The sequence below is a fragment of the Hesperophylax consimilis genome, chromosome 16, assembly GCF_061612785.1.
Source record: "Hesperophylax consimilis isolate HC1 chromosome 16, BYU_Hcon_1.0, whole genome shotgun sequence".
In the NCBI taxonomy this organism is placed as follows: domain Eukaryota; kingdom Metazoa; phylum Arthropoda; class Insecta; order Trichoptera; family Limnephilidae; genus Hesperophylax; species Hesperophylax consimilis.
Window position 1 is genome coordinate 24,404,919 of NC_142851.1, and position 14,939 is coordinate 24,419,857.

Below are 14,939 nucleotides of genomic sequence, written 5' to 3' on the forward strand. Positions count from 1 at the left end.
TCCAGCCCTGGGGCACCCACACTCTCACAATTTTTGTCGTCCTATCATCTAACATCTTCTTTTGGACTTATATAATCTTGCCCGACAATGGTCTCACGCCATATAAGATTTTTAAGTTCATGAATCATCTTTATCCTGTAAGGAATCATTTTTTAGTGTAGATTTAAAGATATTATTAATTAAATTCATAATTGAATAAAAAAATTAACAAATAGGCACTAAGATAAAATATGTCATAAAAATGATGAAATATTGTAAAACATAGCCATGAAGAAGATAATAAACAGATATTTTCGGTTTCTTCACTAAATCCCCATAGCTCAGTTTCAGTTTTTTGGCACTTAGTGCAAATTTTTATTTGTTGTTTTCAGTAATATAACAAATAGATAATTATTGTACCTTCATCGGTCTGCACTGGCGTGTCTGGCGGCAGCTCGCGGTGGTCGACACACACGGCAGTACACTCGGCCTGGCTGCTGAAGCGGTTGGGTGCCCCGCCGCAACCGCCCCACACGAACTCCAGGCACTGCTGCTGTTCCTCGTCGAAGTAGTACTTCTGGAAGTTGGCCTTGCAGTTACCCACGTCTTTGGGGTAGCGACACACCTCTGGGAAATATTAATTATTTATTAGCATGATAAAATACACATGTTACCTACTACGGTCTATCTATCCCCATGGATACCGTCAGAGATTTTGCAAACTTTGAATCCTTTACTTTGCCAATGAATAAGGGTATACAAACAAATCAGAACAGTGACAAAACAGAATATGATGAAAGAATAGATTAGCTTGGGTTAGTTTAGGTTAGGTTAGGCCTTTTTTTTACAGAAAGAATGCAAGGCATAATAGTTAAGATTAATAAAGGAATGTTTGGATGGTTTAAGCATGTCGAGCATATGAACAAAGAAAGGAATATAATGAAAATATGAGGTGGAAGTGAATGGTAGAAGAATTCAGGGGCACCCAAGGAAAACATGAAGAGATCAAGTGATTGAAATCCAATCGGGTTATGTCAAGCGTCAGAATAATAGAAGTGTATCTATGTATGAGACGATATGTGAATGTGAATGAAGTAAGGAGTGTGTACAGAGACAGAGTTTTTGGTGGTCTAGCCTCTAAGCCAACTCCTGCAGAGAAACGGCGTGATGGTTGGTTAATTAGATTAGGTTTGTTTTATGTGTTGTTTTTCTTCACTTATTAACAAATAATTTATCCTCACCGATCCTGCGGAACTGTCCGCACTGCCTCTCGCACTGCTCCTCAGACAGGAAGCGGTTCCCATTGCCGCCGCAGCCGCTGTACAGGAAGTTGGCGCAGCGCCCGGTGCTGGGGTCGTAGGCCCACACTGACAGGCTCTCTCGGCAGTCGCCCGTAGCCAGGGGCTCCAGGCACACATCAGGCAGGGCATCCTGGGGACGCTGAAAATTAACCAATATCTTAATTAGTAAATTACCTATATGTATCATATTTTTTTGTAAAATATTAACCCTTTTGGTCTAATAATATTTTCTTTCATGTTCTTATTTAAATATTATTTTTCCTAATGTTATATGGGTATAAATAAATAAATAAAATTACCGGTGTAGCCGGAGAAATGACATTGGGGTCGACTTCTGGTTCGATCGGTCCTTGTTTGCACCTCTCTTCACATTCGTTCTTAACATTGAACCTAAAATCAAATTAATTAACCTTGAGTAACTAAAATCATACTTATTCAAACTTTCACCACATTACTTTTCCATACAACAAACATAACTACATATCATAGGTACTTACATAAATATCTTAGTTTTGATAATTACCTGTTTCCATTTCCTTCACATCCTCCATAAGCGAACTGACTACAGGAATCTGTGTTCTTGTCGTAGAACCACTGAGTCACTGAGTTATCACACGGACCAACGGCCATTGGAAGCTGACACAGATCTAAACATAAATACATATTACACGTTAGTCCCATCTTGTCTCTACCAACTCCTGTATATAGAAGTTAATATTTGAGGAATGATATTAATTAAATCGATTAGTCAAATCGAAAACCGAACACCCATTGCTCGAGTGAATAAAGAACATACCAATATTCTGGTGGCAATATGTATCACTTTCCTGTGTCGAAATAAGTAACACCAATACAAAGAAAATATTTATGGAATAATTGAATTGAAAAAAAAGTACAATGCGTGTTATTAATTTTGTCTTGTAATATTTATTTTGGTACTGTATACCCCACTTACCTTGAGCAGTGGAGCAATGAGCTTCGCAGTCTTCCCTGTCGCGGAAGTTGTTCTGGTTCCTGGACTGGCAGTTACCGTACCTAAACTGTTTGCACACTCCATCGGAACTGTCGTAGAACCAGCGGGGCTGGGTGACTGGGCAAGGCCTGGGGTCAATAGGGAGGAAGCAGATTTCTGTGGAAAAGAAAATAAAACGTGTTAAAACCCGCTTAAAAAGGTTCTCACATAAATATCTGCATAAATTAGGTCAACGTCTCTACTACAGGAATCTGGGTAAGTTTAAAATTCCAATTACAGGCAGCTAAAATATGCGGAAAACATATTTAATTCGCCACAAGATTGTTGTGGAAATAATGTTGTCAGCTAGAAGTTACTGCGCTCTCTCGCTATTGTTCTGGCGATAAATGTCAGCTATAGGATCCTGATTTTGGGTTGCCACATTACTGTTGAAAGTATACTGACATTACAATGTCAAAATATTTTTGTGGCGTTAAAATTGTCAGCCAAAAGATATTGATATGAATTGCCACAATATTAGTGTTATTGTAAAGTTTTAATGCAGAATTTGGATCTCAAACTCAATTTTGGACTGTTATGTTGTTATGTAGATTCAAGATTAAAATGTAGATTCCTACAATATAAACATGAATGTATATGTGTTTCCTTTCTTTTTTTTTCTTTCTCTACAGATGGCCTAGGCTTTAAGCAGTTATTTCGTCCTGTATTATTTTTTGGCCTATTTTATTTTACTATACCTGTACATATTTTAATATTGTTATTTGTGTTTTTGTGTAATATTGTAGGCATCCTGCAGCCTAACCACTATGTAGGGACATTGGAGGTCTAGATTCATTTTATAATAAATGTAGAGTCGTTAAAAAAAAAAAAAATTAGAGTCCTTTTGAGAGCCCTGAAGGAGTAACCATCTGTTACTTATACCAGGGCGGGTAAGCGGTGGATAACCTCTAGTGTTATGTTGTTATGGCAATAATATTGTCAGCTAGAAAATAAGGTTTTGAGCTGCCGCACAGAGGCGGATCTAAGACTCAAAAGGCAGTCAGCAAACGTTTCCAAGAAGGGGGAGAAATCTATTTTTAACCAAAAAATTTAATTTATGAGGAATGGCTGCTTGCCTCTTTCATACAAAACATAATTTTGGATTTGACGCCAAAATAACTAATACCCAAAAATACAGTTTTTTTTTAATCAATTATATAGAGCTTTCAAGTGGACTGTGGACGTTAACCGTATCGTCGTCACGCATTTTGCTATATTCACTGCATATCATGAAATGTATTTCAGAACATATTATATTATGCATTGGCAATGCGTGGGTTGATTTTTCTATTTTTTCGATGCACAAGGGGCCAAGGGGGCCACGGTGGGACCCAATAGGCAGGGGCCCAGTAGGTAGGGGCCCAGTCAGCATTTTCTGAAATGCTGACTGTTAGATTCGCCCCTGCTGCTGCATTACTGTTTTCATTTTATAGTTTTCAAGCAGGACTCAATTATAGCTGTTAAATATTGTTGTTTGAATAACATTGCCAGTCTACTGCTGTGGTAATAAGGTTTTATGAAAACTTCATTGTATTTTATTGAGTATACCTTGACCGTATGTTTGCTCAGGCTGGACGGTGGTGGTGACCTCACGCTCACTGCAGCGCGCTTCGCACTCTTGCTCCGTGGGGAAGTTATTGGTATTACCTCCACATCCTCCGTAGTAGAACTGGCGACACCTGTGCATCAAAAAAACAATCAATTTATATAGGATTATTATTTATATTTATGTACCTATTTTAAAAATAAAATGCGATTGACAAGATTAATAATTCCACAATGTAACCCTTTCACTTAACACAACGTGGTGTCAAGCCGGCACCCATTATGAGTATCGAACTCTATTCATCCAAAGCATATTGAGCTGTGCCAGACTTTCTAATACGCCCTGAAGATGATCAATAGTTGAGTCAATCTACATCTTTAATTGACAATTATTGCTAATTGATCTTTACTGAGGCAATTGAAGCGATTGACAATTGAGACTTCCCATTGACGGGGGAATGATGTGTATTTTGATTGAGCATACAGACACCACATACAAGTGACATTGACGCAGCGGAATGATTTCATTGCTGAATGAGATTTCATTGCTGAATGAGATTTCATTGCTGAATGAGATTTCATTGCTGAATGAGATTTCATTGCTGAATGAGATTTCATTGCTGAATGAGATTTCATTGCTGAATGAGATTTTCTTTACTTATATCGCAAGTATCCAAAATTGAGGAAATAAAAATCCAAAGATTATCACTTTATTTATGTACTTTAGGTTATGTTTCTGCAGACGTCCGCAAAGTCAAACATATTGTCAATGACGAAAGCACGTTAATAAGTGATATTGATCGCCTGACTACTTAACACATGAAAGAATTGTTTTAAACATGTATTATGTGCTGTTTTCGTACGAATATTGAACAAACCTCTTTTCTGCGGAGTCATAGAACCATTTCTCCCTGTACTCGGCACACTCCCCGGTAGCTGACGGCAATGTGCAGATGTCTTGTTCTATATAAAATAACGTACTGTTAGTTACACAGATTTGTTCATCAATGGCCTCATTACAATTATTTTTTATGTTTGAAAAATTGCTTGATTCAATATTTAATAAACTGAACAAGGCCTTTCTGGCCATATTCCTGAACTACTTCAACCAAAAATAATACAAACATTCAAATCAATAATACATAGTTAATAATATTGTTTAAAATCTACATCTTTACAAGAGTAGGTACTTACTTGTGTAATATGAATTGATTAGAAATATCTTGTGTGATATTTTAGTAGGTTATATTATTAATCTGTTATAAAGTTATTAATTATTAATCAGTTTGGCATTCCATCACCGTTTACAGTGTTGTGCAATTTGTTATTAATTAACAGGCGCAGGGGGGTACCTACTTTATTTTTTGTCACTTACCCAAATCAGTGTTGCAACAATAGAAAGCTGAAATAATTTCAAAATAAGGTTCGTTTGGGCAAATCGTGAAAAAATTGATAAATTTTAGTAAATTTATGTTTATTTTTATCCTTTGCTGTTGAGAGTTGAAGTGGAGTTCAATTGTATTCCATAGGTTAGGTTAAGTAATGGTTTATCACAAGAAAGGAATTAAAAGATTTTTTTAAATCAGATCGAAAGAAAAGGACTGAAAGGATCTGCAATATTACTAAGCAAAACCAGGATTATACAACATCTAAACTTAGGATAGTTTAGGCTAATTAGTGGTTTGTCACAAGAAGAGATCCAATAGAAACCTATTTTGAAAAGATTGGGAGGACCGATAGAACTGAAAGGGTTGATAGTAAGAATATTGTTAACTGGAACCAGGCTTCTAATGTACCTCAAGTTAGGTTAGGTTCCGGGCTGTAGCTTGCAGAATGAAATTTGCCCCAATGATAGCCAACCTCCGATAGGAGAGTGCACCAGAAGAAGAATACTATTAAATTGTGATCTGCCACAACCAATAAATAAAGATCGAAAGAATTGAAGGATTAAAAATGGTTTAAAATATAAAGGAATATATTCATGAATTGACCGACAAACATGGTTTTCTCGCAGCAGATGATGTAGTAATATGAGCAGAGTTCTCTGCATGATTGGATTTATTAAATTAGTTGATCTCCACCTCCTTGGAACTGTCACAAGTAAATAGTCAGCGAGACATCAACTCACCGACTACTTTGAGACACTTCTGGTTCGATCGAGAACTGTCACAAGTCAACAGTCAGCAAGACATCAACTACTTTGAGACACTTCTGATCTGATTGAGAACGGTCATAAACCAACAGTCAGCAAATCATCAACTCACCGACTACTTTAGGACACTTCTGGTCGCACTGCTCCTCACTGTCAAACTGGTTGGTGTTGCCATTGCAACCTGTGTAGTAGAATGGCATGCAGCGGTTCTCGGCTGGATCAAAGAACCACTTAGACAGCTTCTGGGTGCAGTTTCCAGCAGAACGGGGGAGCAGGCACATGTCTACATAGCCAACCAACACCACATCAAGTCATACAAGACCACATTTTCTCATTTAAAAATTATTTATTCACACAGATGTGAACGCAAATTGATAATACATATAAAGCCCGATCCACACGTCTTTCGTATTGTGCGATGTTTGACTTTTGCTGTATTATGCCATAAAATAACCATCCATCAACAGAGCAGATTGTGCAAACTGCAAGGATCTCTGAAATGGGAAGCATAATATGACAAATTACCTCAAAAATCAAACAACACAATACTTTTGATGTTGAAATTATTATTTTGGATTGTACCTAATTTACATTAAATTATCTGTTGTCAAGATATAATGTAAATAAGTTCTATTGAGAAAATGTTGTCTTTTACGTGCAAAGCATACAGTTTTGTTAGGAATTATTTTGTAATACTCTGAAAATTAGAAAAGTTAAAGAATGCAATATTAATAATTAAGTTTGTACTATAGAAATGTACTAAACGTAAAGTGTGAAGAAGTTCTGTAGGCATAAATTTCCTTCACCTTTATTAGAAGACTTGATTAAAAATGCATGTTATTTTATTTTCAAAAAAAGGTGAAGCTTCTTAATGCGCAGGTACGTATTTTAGGCATTTTAGAAAAATAGCAGTATTTTATTGTAAATAAAATAGTTACATTTGTTGTAAGTAATGAAATGCATGTATGCATCTATAATGCATTTATATAAAAGTAGGTTATAAATGGCTGGCGTTAATCTTTCACAAAGAAAGAAAGTTTCTTGTTTTAAATCCTGATTGCTTTAGTGTACTTTTCATCACAGGATTCATGTTATTTTAGCATTTTTAATCAATTAGTTGCACATTCTATTATTTTTACTTAGAGCAAACGATGCAATCTTAAGTTGGATTGTTTTAAACTCTTGTCACATTTGATGAACATCAAATTGTCTTTTGCAGATGTTAATATCATTTTGGCTTTAGTACAAAGGTCATGATTGCTTTGTCAGATAATCACAATTTGTTGAAAAGACGCACCGAGAATCAGTGTTTAAGAGGACAATTCAACTGTCGAAAATTCAAAATGGCGCTGATCGACCATTTGATGTTCAAGAAATATGACGAGAATTTGAAACAGGTAAAATTTTGATAAATGTATTTTAAAAGTATCAAACTTTGTATGAGTTAATTTGCTTTTTTTATCAGTGTCCAAACCTTTCGCTTTTCCGGGAGTATCGCACTGCAGAATGCAGGCAGACTCCGAGATGAATCTATTGTCATTGCCCTGGCAACCTCCCCAGGTGAAGGGCTGGCAGCTGCGGCTCTCGGCGTTGAAAGACCAGCGGGTGAAGTTGCCGCTACATTGGCCGGGGTCCGTCTCCAAGACACATACGTCTGGGGAAATAATCAATGTTAAACATTTTTATGTATGCAATTGCTTTATGGAATGTGTTAGATTATCTGCATTAATAAAGGGTCTATTTATTTATAAACTTGCACTAATATTGTCAATGATGTGGAAAAATAGCAATATGAATTTAATGCCAACAGACTACACAATTGCAGATAGCTTGGCTCGAAACCGGTCGAACATGTACATAAATGCTGCCTAATGTTCTAAAGACCGCAATCCTTTCACTAAGATAAAGAAATTTATGAAATGGACTATCCCTTTCTGCACAGTCAAAAATTTTCGTGGCTCCAGACAAGGAATGGCTGCCAAACTCAACAGTGGGACGAACAAAATTCCTTACAGCTAAAAACGAAGCACCATATTAATAAGATAATTGATTAATGAATAACATAGAAACCTTCGGGTTTGATATCCTCGCACTGCTTCTGGCAGTCCTCGCGACTGGGGAACCTGTTGTTGTTACCAAGGCAGCCTCCATAGAAGAACTGACCACACTGCTTCCTCTCCGTGTCAAAGTACCAGGTTGGGTTGTAGTTTTCACAAGGACCTTTCATCTTAGGCAGCTTGCAGATGTCTGTGGAACAAATTCATCAAAATAATGAGCAGTACTATTACAAAATGTAAAAGAATGCTGTCTTCAAAAGGATGCTGTCATCAAAAGTACTTTAGTATTTTAGAATCACTTAATAGAACCTCCGTTTAAAAAAAGGTTAAATCTTGATGTGAAAACCGTTAGAGGGACCCATCTGGTGCTCAAAAGCGGTTCGGGAAAGTGGTGGGTGCCCTTGACTGTCAAAAGGACACGGTCATCAAAAGGACACTATCATCGAAAAGACATGGACATCAAAAGGACACTGTCAACAAAAGAATGATGATTGAGACTCACCCTTTCCCACGGGCTCAACACAGACGTCTGAGCACTCCTCCTTGGAGTTGAACCTATTTCCGTTGCCCTCGCAGTCTCCGTACCAGAAGCGGGAGCAGCCACCGTACACCGTGTCGTAGTACCACTTCACCTTGAAGCCTCGGCACGGCCCGCGCTCCTTTTCCAGGGAGCAGGCAGCTGAACGAGAAGAACATATCAGTAATTACATGCAATCACTAAATAAGCCTCATATAACATAACTTGTCATCTGCAAATATTAGTAAAAATGTGTTTATTTTAGTTTTCGTTCAAAAATAACATTTTTAGCTATATTTATTTTGCACTGATAATCGCAATACCCATATTAGCGATGTTCAAAGCTGCTTAGATAAATATGTCGATTTTTTATATGATCACACAAATAATATTATACTCAACAAAGGCAAGTCACTGTGGAAGTTTCAAACACAACTCTTTTTATGCGAACACCACTTAAGAGTCCCAACTGCACAAAGCCATTGGCGCTATGGGGTAAATAATACAATTGCGGTTTGTTGAGAGGCTGAAGGAAGTGAGGAGGGGACGGAACGGCGGAAGAGGAAGGTAATATAGGCAGGTTCGTAGTTAGAAATGTTAACTTTAAATCGCTATATCTTCGAAAATAATGTACATATTTTGAAGAAATTTCTAGGTGTTACTCACTTTACCTGCGCTATAAAACTATAGCTGGGACTTTTCTAAAGATATTGGTATACCATATTCATGTAGAATTATCAGATAGCAATACCTTTTACTCTGTTTAAGTATAACCAGCGTTAAAGGTAGATCTAACTTTAGGTAAATTACATGCCAAGGTATCTATCAACATAATTAAGGTTTATCATGCCTCTGTCCCACTATAGCACACTCCAAAACCATCATATCTTAGAATCAAAATCGATGAAAATATCTGATGGAACTCACACATTGACGTAATTACAAAAAAACTCACCACGTACATAATTCTTCTTTAGAAACATCCCTAAATCCTCAACATAAACTACATTCAAAAAGTGTACAACGCTTTGTGTCAATCGCTAACAGAGTACAAAATAACTGGTTTGGGGTCTGCCTTGAGCACTCACACAGAGCGGTTCTACATAGCCCAAATAGCAGTACTAAAGACAATTCTAAAAGTTCCGGTTAGAACTCCGACAAAAGAAATATTTAAAAACTTTTAAGTCTACAATGTACAAAAACTTTTTTCAAAAATAATTATTTCAAATTTTAAAAAAAGATTTCTAAATACTCAACCAGAGCAACAAGCCAAAATATACTGATTACTCCAAGTTTTAATACATCTTATGGACAGAGGAATATTAAATTCCATGCTACGAAATTATACAATGCTCTACCAAATCAACCAAAAAAAAATTATGGAAACGAATATATTTAAAACAAAAGTAAAAACATGGCTGAGAGAACAAAGTGATATTCAACTTACAAATACATATTAGGAATACGATATAAAGACAACTTGAAACTAAATATGTAAAAAAGTTTATAAAACTACAGGAGGACTGTGAAAAAAATTGAATTTATATTTATATTATTCTTTATACCAACATCATGTACAAACTTTGCAATTGCAACTAAAAAAAAAAATACTATAAAACCTTCCCGCTGTTGAGCACCAGTAGATCAAACAGGTAGAACTTCCTTTCCCGCACAAGTGTGTTAACGCACTTCAGCCGGGAAAAGTAGTTCTACCCGTTTGGTCGATTGATGCTTAACGCCGGGAAGGGTAGTTCTACCTTCTGTGCCGGCCTGATTTCAATGGCAGAAAAGATGGAATTATTCAATGTTTATAAAAACATAATTATTAATTTATATGAATATTACATACCAATATCTTTGTAAAGGTCCCAACTATATAATTATCGAATCGTAATGCAAGTCTTCTTTTTATATTTATCTTCGTGCTTTTCATTTACATCGGTATTTCCACAAAAGAATAGTATATTATTTGTTATTGTAATAATTCAATTCCTGAAATAAGGGTTTTTATGACCGTGAAACCTGATTCGAATATCTTTCTCTATCCATTCAACTCATATGTGCAAGCGAGCGAGAGATGTTGGGTGTATTTAAAAAAGCAGGTATGGGCAAATACCGACAGGCGTAATAAACATATTACAAGGTTAATTGAGTTGCATTTCAAATAATATTCGATTTTCGTTTAGCACTTTTATAGCTTGGGTATGCTGAGTTACTACGTAGAAATTTTTATTAAAACCTTTTAATTATTTTCAACGATATGAACTTAAAACAAATTAAAGTAATTCGCGCGGGACCTTTATTTTCGCCCGGAGACAGCGTAGCACCAGTGCAAAAAATACCCACCAGAAATGTGTTAAGAAGGTTACTAAGGATAGGTTAGGTTAGGAAGGTTAAGTATATATGTTGAAATGGTTACCTTGCAAATTGATGGGTTTATCCAAACATCCCTCAAACTCCGGTCCCGTGGCCTCAGCCTGGCCATCAGGGCAGCACCCGAATTTGCTGGAGGAGCAGTCACAGCCCTCCTTCTCCGGACCCTGGGCCTGGGTCTGTTCATCAGAGCAGCAGCCATGCTCCGATTCCAGGCAGCTGCAGCCCTGACCGCGTGGCCCTCGAGCCACTCTCTTGCCATCGGGGCAGCAACCAAACTGGTATGTGTAACATGCACAGCCCTCGAATTTAGGACCGAGTGCCGGGGTGTATCTAAGTGAGAAAGCGTAGTAATTATATGGATTATGCTGGAAAGAAAGACGAGTGATAGGTCGGGGCATTTGTGAATGGGAGATTCTCGATGGCACTTAGCCGTGTGTGTTTGGTTGTGAAGTGTTCCTTTTGAAGACTTCTTTTAAGAATTCTAAAGAATGTTGCCATTATAGAATATTTATTAAATTTTAAAAAACTTTAAAATTTACTAGTTGATTTAATTGATTAGGTAGCATTGGAGTTACCATTGGAGAACCCTAGTTCCTGTGAATTAGACTCCTTATTATGATAAAATACACATGTTTCACGAAATATCTCTGAATAGATCGAAAAACTGTCTGACGTAAGCGTGTCTGAATAGAATCAGCAATATGCTCATAAATTCTAACCCATCAAATTCATTTGCAATTTTTTTATAGAAGACCATAGTAAAAATGTAAATAAGACTTAGAGTAGTATATAATGGGAATATTGCTTCTAATATGACTGACTTGTTGGGGCAGCAGCCGTGGGGAGTGTGCTCACAGCTGCAGCCCTCGTTGTTGTATCCTCGAGCAGTCGTTGTGTTGTCAGGGCAGCAGCCGTATGGAGACCATTGACATCCACACCCTGCAAAGGAAATGCATCAGGAAACGTCAAATTATTAATTATTAATTATCAAATTATCATCAACCAAAAATATTTTTCATACAAGAATAAACCTTAAAACGTTGGAATTTGGAAAAAAAATCTTTTTTACTTGTACTATCATGTGGAAGCACATCCCGAAGTTAGTGTACTTTACCCCAGGACACCTTGTATATTACCTGTAATAGACCACCTTCTTTCTCTTTCCACACAGCATCTTCAAAGATAACATAGGAGCTGAGGGAAAATATTTTCCCTTGGGCCTCCTGTGTGTAGTTAATGTAATTAATTAAATGATGTACTGAATTAGGGTCAATCTTATAATTTTAGCATTCCTTAGAAGCCATAAACTAAGCTTTACACTATATACCCTTAAAATGCTTTCTATCAATAATAATTATTATAATATTTACCTTCGAATCCAGGTCCTCTTGCTGGCACAATGTTATCTGGACAGCAACCGTAGGCCTGAGAGATGCAGCAGCCTTCTCCGTTGGGGCCGTGGGCCGGAGTTTCTTTGTCGGGGCAGCAGCCAAAGGTGGTGCCGGTGCAGATAAAGATGCAGCCCTCTTGATTCGGGCCAGTAGCTATTAAATAAAACAATTTATTATTTTAAGAACTGCCTTTTCATTCTAGAATGTTAATAAAAAAGAGATAATTCCCCATCTAATTGATCCTCCGCAATCTACATGTCTGCAAATCTGTCCTGATGATGGAAACTGCAAGGTTGTGTCTGAGGAGGAAGCGCCACATTTCATAATACCCCAATTTATGGCCGTAAAATCTATTTTACTCTTTATGTATTTTACACAAATTGATTGTCGAAATACTATTTTCAAGTAGATCAACAATAATTGTTATAAATTTTGGGTACCAATCAAGTAACATCAATCTGAGATTGTTTGATGTGACTTTTGTTTGTAAGAATTTTTAAATAAATATCTTAAACATCCAATAAAACCTGAGTAGTTTTTCACACAAATTGTATAGTGTTTAGTCCCTTGACAACTGAAATTGAAAGTTAAAATATGAGCCAAATTTACATTGACAGCCCTGAGAGTTTCATTGTATTTACCAGTCCCTTTGAATATGTTACGACACAGTTTCACTATATAAGTGACAGGGATAAGGAAAGTTACCGGCAGTCTGGTCAGGACAGCAGCCATGCTGGCTAATCTCACAGGGACATCCCTGCTTGTCGGGTCCGCTGGCCGCAGTGCTGTTGTCTCCGCAACATCCATGCTTGCTCTTGGAACAGTCCACCGGCGGGGCTTTGGTCGTTGTCACTAAACCAACATATAAGTTAGTAAGAAATCTTGAAAGATGAAAACATTCTTGAAATCGGAAATATATTTATTTTTATGATGTAATGTGCTAACCGATAGATTCTGGGCATCCCTTCTTATTCTTTCCTGTAGCTTCTTGTTTTCCATCTGCGCAGCATCCATATCTGTAAACGTAACATAACATTAAAGTGTTTTGCCTTAGTTTAAGCACTCTAAGGGTCAAATCGTGTCCATTGAACAAGCTCTAGGTTAAGTTAACCTTACCGTTGCATATTTAAATTTCAGCTTAATTATGCCATCAGAAATCGGGGAAATTGACAGAAACTTAACTTCTTGATCGCCTACATGGTTTTGTATATTGTACTGTCTTACCAGATAATATGTTTGTATTATATTTTATTAAAAACAAAATTTAAATGTAAATAAAATAATAAAGTAAAACCCCCACATCATAATTCCCCTTATAATCGCATAAATAAGTATAAATATTACATGGAGCCTGAGGTTTGAAAAACATTACTTATTACTCTATTTATTACTTTGGGGTGGGTATGGTTAAAAAGGCTTTAAACTGGGCTTAAGGCCTGCTTAACTATACCAACGGTGAACCAGTGTGTAAGAATTTATTAAGTATAGTTATCCGTTCCCATGTACACATGCTTTACATAAATGTAACTGAAATAGTGTCGCATATAGTGATTGTTTTAATGTTTAATCTTCTTACTAATTATTTTTCTTTTACGCCGGTTCAACGTTGGTATGGTGAAGCCCGCCTTAAGCCTGGTTTAAGGACATTTTAACCACACAAATGCTGTGATAATAAGTCAAGTTTTTCACTGTTCCGACGTTAGGCGTCGGTTTATATTTGCACCGTGTTTATAAGTAAGAGGGTAAGTAATTAATATAATTAATTGTCTCACTTGGAGGATTTGCAAGGTGGTGGGCACCCGTCCTGGTTGTTGCCTTGTGCAGCAGTCTTCTTGTCAGAGCAGCATCCAAACAGAGTCTCGTTGCACGGCAACACGGGACAGCCCTTGCCGTCTGCTCCGGCGGCAGCCGACACGCCGTCCGGACAGCAGCCGTGCTTGCTCACTTTGCAGGTAGCCGGGTTGGGACAATCTGGACAGCAAATATAAAACAGTTTATAATCGTTTTAGGAAGGCTTTATCAGCCTCTATTCCAGCTGCACTAATTAATAGCTGTATGATATAATGGTTCCATTTCCATAATAAATTATTAGGATATAATTTAGAACATTGAAGAAGAGTGAAGAAAAGGAACAAAAAAACAACGAACTTAACCTAACCTAACCTATTCTTTTATCATGTTCTGTTTAGCACTGATTGTTTTATCCGGTGACCGAATATAACATGTGAAGATGATGAAGAAACACCCGTTCATTTATGGTGTAATGTCCTAATTTTATGGTTAGAAGTCTCAAATACCTGGCAAGCAACGCCATGGAGCTAGGAAACATCAGCAATCACCAATCAATAGAAATAGAAAGGACGTGTTTTATTAGTAGTTCACTGATGTTCGTTGGTAACCTGCCAAGCCGCACTTGCCTCTTGTATGTCCTGCATTTCGCCCAATACTAGGGAGTGGTTTTTTATTTTTATTTTTGATCAAAGTATAATAGGCTACTATCAAAGGAATAAGGCCTGAATTCTTACAAGAGCTTCGCCGACTGTCTTCATATCAATAATCACACCATGAAGAGTTGATAACTGATCCCCAGGTTAAGAAACATCGATAGA

General features: G+C 37.0%; 1 protein-coding gene across 7 annotated transcripts in view; it reads right to left on the reverse strand.

The window, feature by feature from the left end:
* The window catches only part of Ppn (proteoglycan-like sulfated glycoprotein papilin), a 206,263-nt gene that overhangs the window by 13,153 nt on the left and 178,171 nt on the right, over nucleotides 1-14,939 (reverse strand). For 6 of the 7 annotated variants that reach the window (XM_089641050.1, XM_089641049.1, XM_089641047.1 and 3 more), the window contains 17 exons: nucleotides 14,103-14,301; nucleotides 13,276-13,346; nucleotides 13,036-13,182; nucleotides 12,310-12,483; nucleotides 11,761-11,878; nucleotides 10,983-11,269; nucleotides 8,549-8,725; nucleotides 8,060-8,236; nucleotides 7,464-7,643; nucleotides 6,102-6,272; nucleotides 4,716-4,800; nucleotides 3,841-3,971; nucleotides 2,236-2,409; nucleotides 1,804-1,927; nucleotides 1,580-1,670; nucleotides 1,221-1,419; nucleotides 400-606 (listed from right to left, as the gene is read on the reverse strand). In XM_089641050.1, the coding sequence (XP_089497176.1) occupies nucleotides 400-606; nucleotides 1,221-1,419; nucleotides 1,580-1,670; nucleotides 1,804-1,927; nucleotides 2,236-2,409; nucleotides 3,841-3,971; nucleotides 4,716-4,800; nucleotides 6,102-6,272; nucleotides 7,464-7,643; nucleotides 8,060-8,236; nucleotides 8,549-8,725; nucleotides 10,983-11,269; nucleotides 11,761-11,878; nucleotides 12,310-12,483; nucleotides 13,036-13,182; nucleotides 13,276-13,346; nucleotides 14,103-14,301 (2,712 nt within the window). The remainder of the gene's footprint in view (nucleotides 1-399; nucleotides 607-1,220; nucleotides 1,420-1,579; nucleotides 1,671-1,803; nucleotides 1,928-2,235; nucleotides 2,410-3,840; nucleotides 3,972-4,715; nucleotides 4,801-6,101; nucleotides 6,273-7,463; nucleotides 7,644-8,059; nucleotides 8,237-8,548; nucleotides 8,726-10,982; nucleotides 11,270-11,760; nucleotides 11,879-12,309; nucleotides 12,484-13,035; nucleotides 13,183-13,275; nucleotides 13,347-14,102; nucleotides 14,302-14,939) is intronic. The other variant, XM_089641052.1, reaches the window with a different exon arrangement.